This window comes from Scyliorhinus canicula, chromosome 4 (assembly GCF_902713615.1).
Source record: "Scyliorhinus canicula chromosome 4, sScyCan1.1, whole genome shotgun sequence".
Taxonomy (NCBI): Eukaryota; Metazoa; Chordata; class Chondrichthyes; order Carcharhiniformes; family Scyliorhinidae; genus Scyliorhinus; species Scyliorhinus canicula.
In genome coordinates, this window is record NC_052149.1 from 208160048 (window position 1) to 208172440 (window position 12393).

General features: G+C 44.1%; 1 protein-coding gene across 6 annotated transcripts in view; it reads right to left on the reverse strand.

The window, feature by feature from the left end:
- Nucleotides 1-6759: 6759 nt before the first annotated feature.
- Nucleotides 6760-12393, reverse strand: part of LOC119965344 — a 164271-nt gene continuing 158637 nt past the window's right edge. For 5 of the 6 annotated variants that reach the window (XM_038795979.1, XM_038795977.1, XM_038795976.1 and 2 more), the window contains exon 18: nt 6760-7164. In XM_038795979.1, the coding sequence (XP_038651907.1) occupies nt 7097-7164 (68 nt within the window). In that variant the 3' untranslated portion in view covers nt 6760-7096. The remainder of the gene's footprint in view (nt 7165-12393) is intronic. The other variant, XM_038795975.1, reaches the window with a different exon arrangement.

The window sequence follows — 12393 nt, forward strand, 5'->3', positions numbered from 1 at the left end:
TGTTGTTCCACTTTCAATGGTTTCATCATATTCAAACGTTCCTCTATTACAAGGTCATGCCAGTGTCGGATGAAGATACAACATTTTTTGAAAAAAAGCAGTATTTACTTTAAAATTCAATCTGATGAACTACAGATTGGCTGCTCTGGGGTCTCCTGACTTTTGAAACATTCAACAGCATCAGAAACTTACTGCAATTTTCTGAATTGAATTATAATGGGCAGGGGTCCCCTTTGATTAGATGTGTCTAAATAGCACTCTCCTGTGGAATTTCTCACCTGCTACTGTCGAGGCTTACTCCAAAATGCAGGGACAATAAGTTGCCAGAATCTCTAACTCTGTGCCTGCCATGTAACAAAGTTGGAATATCAGGATCTAGGTCCAGAGATTTTCACCATGATGGGGATTCTCTCTGCCATGGTGAAAATCCCTGAATTGGCTGAAACGTCTAGGATCACCCCCCCCCCACCCCCCCCCCCCCCCCCCCGCCCCGCCCCCCACCCCAAATATTGCATGTTCCAATTTCAAGGGGAGGTGGGAAGCATGTTGGGCCAGGGTTTATGCATACATAGTTTACAGAGGCAGCTGGCCATTTAAATCTCCAGCTGCCTCCATTGACATGAGATTTTGGTAAGCCATGTGCAGGATCCCCGAGGGTGCAGATTAGACCGGGTAAAAGAGCTTTGAACTTGGTGGATTTGTTTTGATACCTTGGGGCAACCATTTGGAGAGGTAGGATACTCCGTTGGATATGGTCCCTTTGGAGGAGGTAAGGCACCATTTGGAATTGTCAAAAATAAACATGATTGTGTATAAAAAGTGCATAAAGTTTCAAAGCACTGTCAAGTTGTTGAAGAACTGCCAAGTCTGTCAAAGAACTGTCAAAGGATACTGGATGAGTTGTCATGGAGGGGGTGAGGGCAAAGGTTGGTGGTGGGTGGGTATGAGAATCATGGAATGGCATAGGGTCTATAACAGTCCATGCGAATGAGGAGCATATGGATATGAAAAGACATGGGCGCTGATGGGGGCATGAGGTGTAATAGATTGGCATGAATAGGGTATGGGAATTGTGAGGGGAGTGAGAGGTGAGCATAGCTTTAAAAAATCTATTTGGTGCAATGATGGTGCACAGAGGCAGGCCTTCTACACAGCCTGTCTGCACCTGGCAGCCTCAACACTTGTTCCAGGCGGTGAGAGGTCTGATTTCAATCCAGCTCCACCCCACCCCCTCCCACACAAATGGAACAAAAATCTGACTTGCCAGCAGCCATTTTTAAAGGTCGGGATTTAAAATCCAGGAATACTCCACTCTCTGCGCACCGTACTCAGGAGAAGAAATCTGGGTCTGAGTATCCACAGTGAAGTGCTAAAACCACCATCTTTTTTCTATTGTATGTTTATGGATTTTGATCATGTGACCGAACCATCTTATTCACTGTGAAATATGTAAGGGAGAGACTGGGCTGTCTGCAGAGCATCAGCAATTATAACGTCAGTTGCTGCAGCAAGGCTATGTCATCTTATCTTTTCAATATCGGTGAGGCTTGAAGTATGTTAAAGCCTGCTGAAACCTATTTTGAAAAACTTTTGAGATTTCCTGTAAGAAATCGGATCTCCAGTAATAATAGCCATTAGCCATGTCTACATGGTCTGCTGCACGGTCTTTACTTCGAAGGAACTCTGCAGTTAATCTTGTTTTGACCCCAGCCATCTGAACTTACTTCAATTGCAATTCCATTATGGGAAAAGCTCCCTCCTTTACTGGACTCTCCAGGACGTAATAATTGCTAACTATCCTGTTTAGTTTTAATATTTGTAGAAGTGTATTAGTGTCTTTCATTGTACTTTTCTTGTGCATGTGTGTTGTATGATTGAAGTGGTGATAAGCCTGTTCAGCGTGACTCTGTGGATAAATAATACCGTGTTTAAATTCATGAGAATCTGCTGATAGTTACTTTTACATTGGCTGCACACTAACAGGGGTTTGGAACACACATCAGCCTTAGAAAAATCAAAGTCCTCTGATAATGGGACAGAGAATTGTGGGTTTCAGTCTATCTCACTTCCCCCTCTCCGTAACACGATATATTTTCATTTAACAAGCTCTGCATGAATACGTTTCCTTACACTTTCAACTACTAAACCAAAGCAAAAGTGACATGATAACAAGATTACAATATTTATTGACCATTGTATCATCTGCACAGAGGAAGCAAAGACTGTTACTCCAGATGCTGCACTAAAAATGATGGAGTGGGCAATGAAAAATGGCTGTATATCGAATTGTATCTGTTACAAATATAGCCTTGATATGCTTGACATTTGTCTTTGTATTGCCATTGTAGCCATTTTAGCCCCCCTGAAATCCAATGAGGAAGGAATTATATTTTACAATGTTGGTAGTCGGTGTAAATACTGACATTTGAGCAACTCCAGAGAACAAATCACAAGAACAATTTCTTTGCTGTGAAACATGAAGCCAAACAAATTTTGTGAGGTAAAAGAGGCAGCTTGCAGATTTTCCATCCGTCAGAACAAAGTACCAACCTGTGAGCTGTATCCCTTTTGTTGAATGTTGATGTTGACATCTGGTCTATTGTCACATTAAAAATTAATTTTTAGCAATGACCAGGCAATATTTTATCCTGGAGTACTCTGATCATTGTCAGGTACAGTTCTGGTTTTTCCTTTGTTGTGCCCAATAAAGCCACATTATGCTATGAACTTACAGTTAAAACTTTTCATAATTGACATAAACAAACTGTTAAGATGGCTGCCACAGATCAAATGATTATTGGCAGTATCAAGCCCTGGTGAATTCCTAATTAAATATGGACATAAGTAAGGGTAGCTCATAGTCATCTGTGGAATTCACACATCTCCTTGTTTAAGGGTGAGCCAAAAGACTAAAGACTACGGAGTTTCAAGACTCCCTATCGCCATGTTTCATATCGGACAAGAAGGGAGATCAAAGCTAAATGGCCACAATCGGGTTGCTGGTATATCACTAAGGCCTCTCCAATCCACCTTTGGGTGGGCCTCAAGTGTTAACCCAGCAGTCATGTATCAAAAATGGGTTCAGGGTTGACACCCTCATTACCTTAGGGCCACCAGTCATCAACCAGTCTGAGAACCAGATCCTGAAACTAGTTGTAAGTCATCAAACAGCCAAAGTAAATAACCTGTTCCAGCTTCAAAGCTCAGCTGAGAAACAACATTTCAGATGTTTGACGACAAAAAACCCCACAGCTTGCTATGAACCATTCACTTTAAAAGACAGTCACTTCAACTTTAAATCATCCAATCGATTCAGGAAACCACAGGCCTGCAATGTGGGAGACCAGAAAATGTAAAAAAGAAACTGAAGGAGCTTTGATCTGTAAAGGCTTTTATTTATTAATTCATTCACAGGATGTGGGCATTGCAGTCCAGGCCAACATTTATTTATTGCCCCTTCCTAAATGCCCCTGAGAAGATGGAGAGCTGTCTTTTTGATCTGCAGCAATCCATGTAGCATAGATGCACCTACAGTGGTGTAAATAAAAGTATGTGTGTTTGAGTGCATGCAAGGCCGAATATGTGAGGTTGTGTTAATTCAATGTATGTACGTGGGATAAAGAACCATGGGGTTAATTCTCTGCCTCCCCAGCATGTGATTCTCGGTGGGGCGCTCTCATTTGTGGTGGGATTCTCTGTTCCCACCACTGGACAATGGGATTTCCCATTGTTACCACCCCACGCTGCTGGGAAACCTTCAGGTGGCGGTGCGCTGTGGCCGGCGAATTCACCCCCTTCTTACATTCAATCTCACAAAAGTTTGCTGCAGGGCGGCATGGTGGTCAAGTAGTTATCACTGCTGCCTCACAGCGCCGAGGACCAGGGTTCGATTCCGGCCTTGGATCACGGTCCGTGTAGAATCTGCACATTTTCCCCGTGTCTGCGTGTGTCTCACCCCCACAACCTAAAGAGGTGCAGGCTAGGTGGCGTGGCCTTGCTAAATTGCCCCTTAATTGAAAACAAATAATTGGGTACTCTAAATTTATTAAAAAAACAAACTTTGCTGCTGAATTATTTAATTGGAATACACAATCCAGTATGAGAAAAAATGTCTCTTTCTATTCAAAACATACTGGTTACTGGCAGTAAGACAGCAGATGCTTTCAGTCGATGACACCTTGTATCAATGAAACTTGCAAGTTTTACATAGAAATTAAAAATGTAAGTAAGGCAGTCAGCCTAAACAATCTTTCACTTTATTCACTGTGGCATTCTCTGATATTCCTGAATATTCTCATTTATCTGATGAATATTGAATTGATCATTTTATCAATTATATCTACTCAGCAGACTTTTAACCTCTTCCCTGTCATTTATGAACCATATTCAATTGTAAGCTCCACTCACCATTGTCAAGTACAAATCACATCCAATGGCAAGGAAATTGCAATCAATGGAGTGATGTGCTCTCTAAGACTATGATTTTTCATCAAAAAATACATTTAAGGTATAAACTCTAAACTAATATATTTGGGACAGGCAGACTTATGACAATGTATTTTGTTATATCAGTGCACTGTTGCAAGAAAAGAGAGGACATGAGTTCATCCCCATAACTCAGAGCATGAGCTGGGTCTGTATGGAAGAGCATCCAGCTCCATAGACACAAACAGAAAATTCAAGGGTGCGTTAATCCACAGGACTCTTACACAACTCCCACTGACCGCTTACAAATCAGTCTATGATATTGACATGCAAAAGGTCACATAGCCATTTTCTTCAATGGGAGAAGGTGTGAATGGTTAATTGGGGGAAGTGAAGAACCCAAGGTCTAAAAGGTATTTTGTACAAAATTACATTTAGCATCTGCTAATTGGTCAGAAATTTCCTAGATTGCAGGGCAGCAAGGCGGTGCAGTGGGTTAGCACTGCTGCCTCACGGCACCGAGCTCCCAGGTTTGATCCCAGCTCTGGGTCACTATCCATGTGGAGTTTGCACATTTTCTCCGTCTTTGCTTGGGTTTCACCCCCACAACCTAAAGACGTGCGGGATAGCAGGACTGGCTAAATTGTCCCTTAATTGGAAAAAATGAATTGGGTACTCTAAATTTATTTTAAAAAAAGAAGAAAAAGCAGAAATTTCCTGGATTGCATTTTTGATGAAAGTTAAATTATTTTAACGGGCGGTACGGTAGCATTGTGGATAGCACAATCGCTTCACAGCTCCAGGGTCCCAGGTTCGATTCCGGCTTGGGTCACTGTCTGTGCGGAGTCTGCACATCCTCCCCGTATGTGCGTGGGTTTCCTCCGGGTGCTACGGTTTCCTCCCACAGTCCAAAGATGTGCAAGTTAGGTGGATTGGACATGATAAATTGCCCTTAGTGTCCAAAATTGCCCTTAGTGTTGGGTGGGATTACTGGGTTATGGGGATAGGGTGGAGGTGTTAACCTTGGGTAGGGTGCTCTTTCCGGTGCTGACTCGATGGGCCGAATGGCCTCCTTCTGCACTGTAAATTATATGATAATCTATGATTAACGCTGTGTTTCCCAAGGTGAATTTATGTGAAATTGAATAAATACCCACATAAAACAAGCAGAATCATCATGAACAACCAGGGCCTGAGAAAATTGCAGAACACTTGCCACTTTCCTTCTTCAAGCCCCTCTTGCTGAGACTATGAAAATTAAAGTGGTAATATGTCAAACCAACAACTATGCACATTGTTTGTTTGAGAAAATACAATTGTGGAAATTATTTTGAATGTAACAGGTCCTGATGCGAGAAAAATACAACCAAATATATAGAAAATATATTGCAGGTCTCAGGAAGAAATAGCATTTTTGGAAAAATGTTTTTAAAAATTACAAAATATCAGAAACAGACAGCTTCTAGAATGTTGCATATAAACTTGCATGTTCAAAAAACTTGGGAAAATGTAATAAATGCATGTTTCTTGGTGTTTTGCATATGGACGGAGCAGGGTAGCATGGTGGTTAGCATGGGCAGCAGGGTAGCATGGTGGTTAGCATAAATGCTTCACAGCTCCAGGGTCCCAGGTTCGATTCCCGGCTGGGTCACTGTCTATGTGGAGTCTGCACGTCCTTCCCCTGTGTGCGTGGGTTTCCTCCGGGTGCTCCGGTTTCTTCCCACAGTCCAAAGATGTGCGGGTTAGGTGGATTGGCCATGCTAAATTGCCCGTAGTGTCCTAATAAAAAAGTAAGGTTAAGGCGGGGGGGGGTTGTTGGGTTACGGGTATAGGGTGGATATGTGGGTTTGAGTAGGGTGATCATGGCTCGGCACAACATTGAGGGCCGAAGGGCCTGTTCTGTGCTGTACTGTTCTATGTAATTGTTGGACTGGAATTAGAAGAGAGTCATAAAAGGATCTGAGTGTGATCGGAATGATGCATGTCACTTTTAATATCATGTTAATTGGTGAATTGACATTGGGGGTATAACATGGAAGCACGGGGTGACACGGTGGCACAATGGCTAGCACTGCTGCTTCACAGCACCAGAAACTCAGGTTCGATTCCGACCTTGGGTGACTGTGGAGTTTGCATGTTCCCTCCATGACTGCGTGGGTTTCCTCCGGGTGCTCCAGTTTCCTCGAGCAGTCCAAAGAAGTGCAAAATAAGTGGATAGGACATGCAAAATTGCCCGTTAGTGTCCAAAGGTGCGCAGGTTTGGTGGATTGGTTATGATCAATGCATTGGGTTACGGGGATCGGGAGAGGGAGTGGGCCTCAGTAGAGTGCTCTTTCAAAGGGTGGGTGCAAAATCAATGGGCCAAATGGCCTGCTTCTGTACTGTAGGAATTTTATGGATATCCTTCTATGGAAACAGTATAAATAAATGTGGCAATGGTTTGGTGTAACACCAGCTTAAATCAAATATATACAAACTTTCTTTGAGAACGAAACAACACCAATGCCATAATTATACCAAAATTTTCCAGGAAATTTTAGGCCAATTGAATCTAGCACTGGGACTTAACTTTATCGACAGAATGTACATTTCAATGCACTTCCTTGCCCATTCAATCCACAAATTCACCAAGAATAATTTATTGGTTGAATTGAAGATTCGGTTCTGTTAGTCACAAACACAATTTTTCCACATAATTTCCTGGGAAGGTGCCAAACTTCTTGGTTCTTCGAGATGTACCTATAAAATATATACACCAATGCCATGAATGTTTTAAACAGTACATTCGTCAGTTAAGATTAATAATATCCCTTTGGTAGAGCACAACTATTCAGAAACACAGTTGAAAGGTATTTAATAGATATTGTCTGTTGCTTAAATGTGATTACTCTGTAATAAATACTTTTGAAGTAGTTAAAGTGCTCATTATTCAAAAATCTTTCACAGCAGTACAAAGACGATTCATTCACTTACCTCCCCACATAACCAACAGTGTGCTATAAAAATACTGAAAATTAATGAGCAGACAATAAATCATTTTTAAACACTGGGGTATAGTTGCCTCATTCTTTGCACAAACAGAAAAATAGTTCTTGTTTATGAGGGACCTCAAAATATTCCATGCAAAAATATGACAAAAATAAACACCCTCCCTGGTGTCTGTTTCACATTTTTATATAAATATTGACAATTATGGATGGTTTCATACGTTAATGCACTTTAAAATGGCTGGGCCCATATAACTTAAAAGAGCAATTTACAATAATATTGAAAGCATTAATTTCACTTTCTTCACTGTTAAGGAATTTTTTCCAGCAGTACTCCAAGATTCAGTCAACCTTTCCTTGGATTTGGCTGACTTTGTTTGTTTTACTTTACAACTCATTGCTAACCATTTGAAAATATCTGATCAGCAAAGCAATTATGATTACCACATAGTCCCTCACTAGTAAAATCCAGGGTTAGAAATTTGGCTTTACAGCACCCGGGTTTAAGATTTGTGGGTGCTGTTTTGTGTCCAAAATGGCGTTGCCACTGCATGCACACAATTCTGATGCGGGGTGTGCCTTATACCATTTTGCTAAGATCCAAACAAGAAGTCATTAATATTTTCAATTAAGGTACTTTTGCCTGCTTCTGTCCCATCTTGCAACTTTGACTTGCCTCTGAGGCAGCCAGAACCATTGCTGAATTTTCCCAAACAAACCAATGCTTAGCCACATACAATGAGGAAAACGATGAGTATGCATGGCGATTGCTCTCACTCCCTGTCCCAAGATCTCTGACCTGCCTTCACTCCTCCTGGCTTTGACCTCCAGTAACTCCCCACGCCACCCCCACCCCCCAATTATCTCCCCGCCAACCTCAGTACCAAAATTCACATAATTGCTCCCCTCACCTTCAATCATACTCTTGAGACCAGGCCAACAATGCTGCAGTTTGGTTTTCTTTCCTGACCTCCTGTACTCCCCACTGATCTCACCTGAGTCTCGGCCAACAATACGGCAGACCACAGGCAATTTTCTTTATGGACATTCTAGCCCCTCACCTCGATTTGCTTACACACACCCAGTCATTGCACCTCCAGACTCCTGCGATCTTACCCAATCATTGACCAGAAGCTGCACTGTCTCACACTGCTCCACCTTTTATGTGATAGCGAGGTCCGAGGTCCAGAATCCTATGTTTCTCTCGCCTCTCAGTTGAAGCATGGGCCGATGGTACTCCGCAGGTGGTGCTGCCAAGCTTTTAGGCCCCTGCGTTCTGTCACGTTCACAATCTGTTCTGCTAAGGGCAGTCCACTTCAAGTGGGAATTATTTCAGGTAACTTTGGGATATTGGACATAGTCCTGTGAATATGGTCAATTATGCCTCTGTTTTTGCCAAGTAAATTAATGCAACAATGACAAATTTCTCCCCTATCATTCAATCTCTCCAGCAGAAAATAATGTTTATGCTTTAACTGCATTGAGTCCGTTCTGAGACTCTGTGGGCTGACAGTGAACTGACTCTGTGGCAATCCCCAAGACATCAAATTTGATGCTATTATAATACTTGGAAAGAAATTAGAAAGTGCTGGAGATATTCAGGAAGCTCTCTCCCCTATCCCATCCTTCCCTTTTGTTTTTCCTCCCACTTCTAACTTTCAATGGGACAAACCTATATTTCAAACTTCTTTCAGTACTAAAGAAAAGTAATAGACAACTCAAAATGTTATTCTCTCTGAAGATGCTGCCAGGCATGCTGAGCATTTCCAGCACGTGCTATTTTTATGTCAGATTCCCAGCATCCACAGTATTTTACTCTTATTTCAATTAGGGTCATGGTTTTTTGGGTGCGTTTGCCATGGGCGTGAATCCTGTTATGGCTGCTAAATCCCGCAAGAGGGCCAAATGGGATTTCTGCTGGGGAGATCTCGGTTTGAGATCTTCCCCACCCCCTGCCGGTGAAGTGTGCTTGAATCTGACTATCGTGAATTTGCTTTGATTTAAATATTGTTAAACGGCTTTAAACCACAGCGTCCGGCCCCGTGGAATGTTCCTCTCCTGCGGCGTGATGTCATGCCACCTTGTATCATGACTGATTTTTGAAATTGAAAACCAGTTTTGATGACTGCACCAGAGGCACAGAAGTTCCTGGAGACCCCGGGGTGGAGTATAAAGGCTGGGCATTGCCCAGTGCCCAGGCACTTCCCCTTGGGGGGAGGGGGGCATTTCCAGGGGCCACTGCCAGGGGATTACTCTCCTCCATGGGGGAAGGGGAACTTTCCCTTAAGTGTGGTGGTGTTGGGGGAGAAGAATGTACTGATGAACATGTGGCAGGGGGGAGGGAGAGAGTGCCTCTGTGGTGGGGAGAGGGGTCGCCCCTGAGTCTTCTGCTGGTGTCGTCCATGGCCATGGTGGGTGGGAGGGAGTTAAATTTTTGTGCAGATCGGCACATCCTTTAAAGATGGTGTTTTGATCTGTGTTGCTGGGCTTGCCGTCTCTATCAGGAGCCATCCCACCAGAATAACGGTGTAAACTGCGACACCCCCCCCCCCCCCCCCCCCCCCCCAATTTGTTTTGACAGAGTGTCAGAAGATCTGGTCAGAAAACGTGACTGTGGGCCCTGTTTACCAGTCCCGTCCCACCAGAATTGGGTCAGAACACGGCCGGTAGATCCTGGGTGACGCTTCTCCCTGGATTCCCAACGGTCGTTACGCCGCAAGAGGCCTAACCAGATCTCGCACAATTAAGTGAGCTGACGCCAGATCAAATGCCACCTGGCACCTATCGGTCTCACTGAAGTGATCCCAGCTGGGCACCATTTAGCACTGGTCCCCACAAACTGGGACCAGGCAAAACAAAACTTGGGGGGGGGGGTCTCCTGGACAATCAGAGCCCCCGGGTGGTTGGTCTTTGGGCAGAGTAGCACGCTGGTGCTGCTGGTGCCAGCCAGGCACCTTGGCACTGCCAGCCTGGCACTGCAAAGATTCTCAGGTGGCACTACCAGGGTGTCAGGCTGGCATTTTGACTGCACCGGGAATCGGGCTTGGGGGTGCCCTGCCCCTGTGATATGGTGTACGGGGGACCTGAGGGTTCCCTTGTATGTGAGTTGAGGCAGTCCGGGATGTGGGCCAAGGAGTAGAAAGATTGGGGCTCCGATTTAATAATAATAATGATCTTTATTAGTGTCACAAGCAGGCTTACCTTAACACTGCAATGAAGTCATTGCGAAAATTCCCTAGTCGCCACACTCCGGCGCTTGTTCAGGTACACAGAGGGAGAATTCAGAATGTCCAAGTCACCTAACAAGCACATCTTTCGGGACATGTGGGAGGAAACCGGAGCACCCGGAGGAAACCCATGCAGACACGGGGAGAATGTACAGACTCCGCACAGACAGTAACCCAAGCCGGGAATTGAACCTGGGTCCCTGGTGCTGTGAAGGAACAGTGCTAACATTTGAAAATGACGTCAAAAGAACAAAGAACAAAGAAAAGTACACACAGGAACAGGCTCTTCAGCCCTTCAAGCCTGTGCCGACCATGCTGCCGATCAAAACTAAAATCTTCTACACTTCCTGGGTCCGTATCCCTCTATTCCCATCCTATTCATGTATTTGTCAAGATGCCCCTTAAATGTCACTATCGTTCCTGCTTACACCACCTCCTCCAGCAGCGAGTTCCTGGCACCCACTATCCTCTGTGTAAAAAACGTAACTTGTACATCTCCTCTAAACCTTGCCCCTCGCACCTTAAACCTATGTCCCCCAGTAATTGACCCCTCTACCCTGGGGAAAAGTCTCTGACTATCCATTTTGTCTATGCCCCTCATAATTTTGTAGACCTCTATCAGGTCGCCCCTCAACCTCTGTCGTTCCAGTGAGAACAAACCGAGTTCATTCAACCGCTCCTCATAGCTAATGCCCTCCATACCAGGCAACATCCTGGTAAATCTCTTCTGTACCCTCTCTAAAGCCTCCACATCCTTTTGGTAGCATGGCGACCAGAAGTGAATACTATACACCAAGTGTGGCCTAACTAAGGTTCCATACAGCTGCAATATGACTTGCCAATTCTTATACTCAATGCCCCGGCCAATTAAGGCAAGCATGCCGTATGCCTTCTTGACTACCTTCTCCACCTGTGTTGCCCTTTCAGTGACCTGTGGTCCTGTACACCTAGGTCTCTCTGACTTTCAATACTTTTGAGGGTTCTACCATTCACTGCATATTCCCTACCTGCATTAGACCTTCCAAAATGCATTACCTCACAATTGTCCGGATTAAACTCCATCTGCCATCTCTCAGCCGAAGTTTCCAAGCGATCTAAATCCTGCTGTATCCTGTGATGGTCCTCATCGCTATCTGCAATTCCACCAACCTTTGTGTCATCTGCAAACTTACTAATAAGACCAGTTACATTTTCTTCCAAATCATTTAAGGTCCCAGCACTGATCTCTGCAGAACACCACTAGTCACAGTCCTCCAATTAGAAAAGCACCCTTCCATTGCTACTCTCTGCCTTCTATGACCTAGCCAGCTCTGTATCCATCTTGCCAGCACACCCCTGATCCCGTGTGACTTCACCTTTTGTACAAGTCTACCATAAGGGACCTTGTCAAAGGCCTTACTGAAGTCCATATGGACAACATCCACTGCCCTACCTGCATCAATCACCTTTGTGACCTCTTCAAAAAACTCTTATCAAGTTAGACACGACCTCCCCTTCACAAAACCACGCTGCCTCTCGCTAATACATCCATTTGCTTCCAAATGGGAGTAGATCCTGTCTCGAAGAATTCTCTCCAGTAATTTCCCTACCACTGACTTAAGGCTCACCGGCCTGTAGTTCTCTGGATTATCCTTGCTACCCTTCTTAAACAAAGGAACAACATTGGCTATTCTCCAGTCCTCCGGGACATCACCTGAAGACAGTGAGGATCCAAATATTTCTGTCAAGGCCTCAGCAATTTCCTCTCTAGCCTC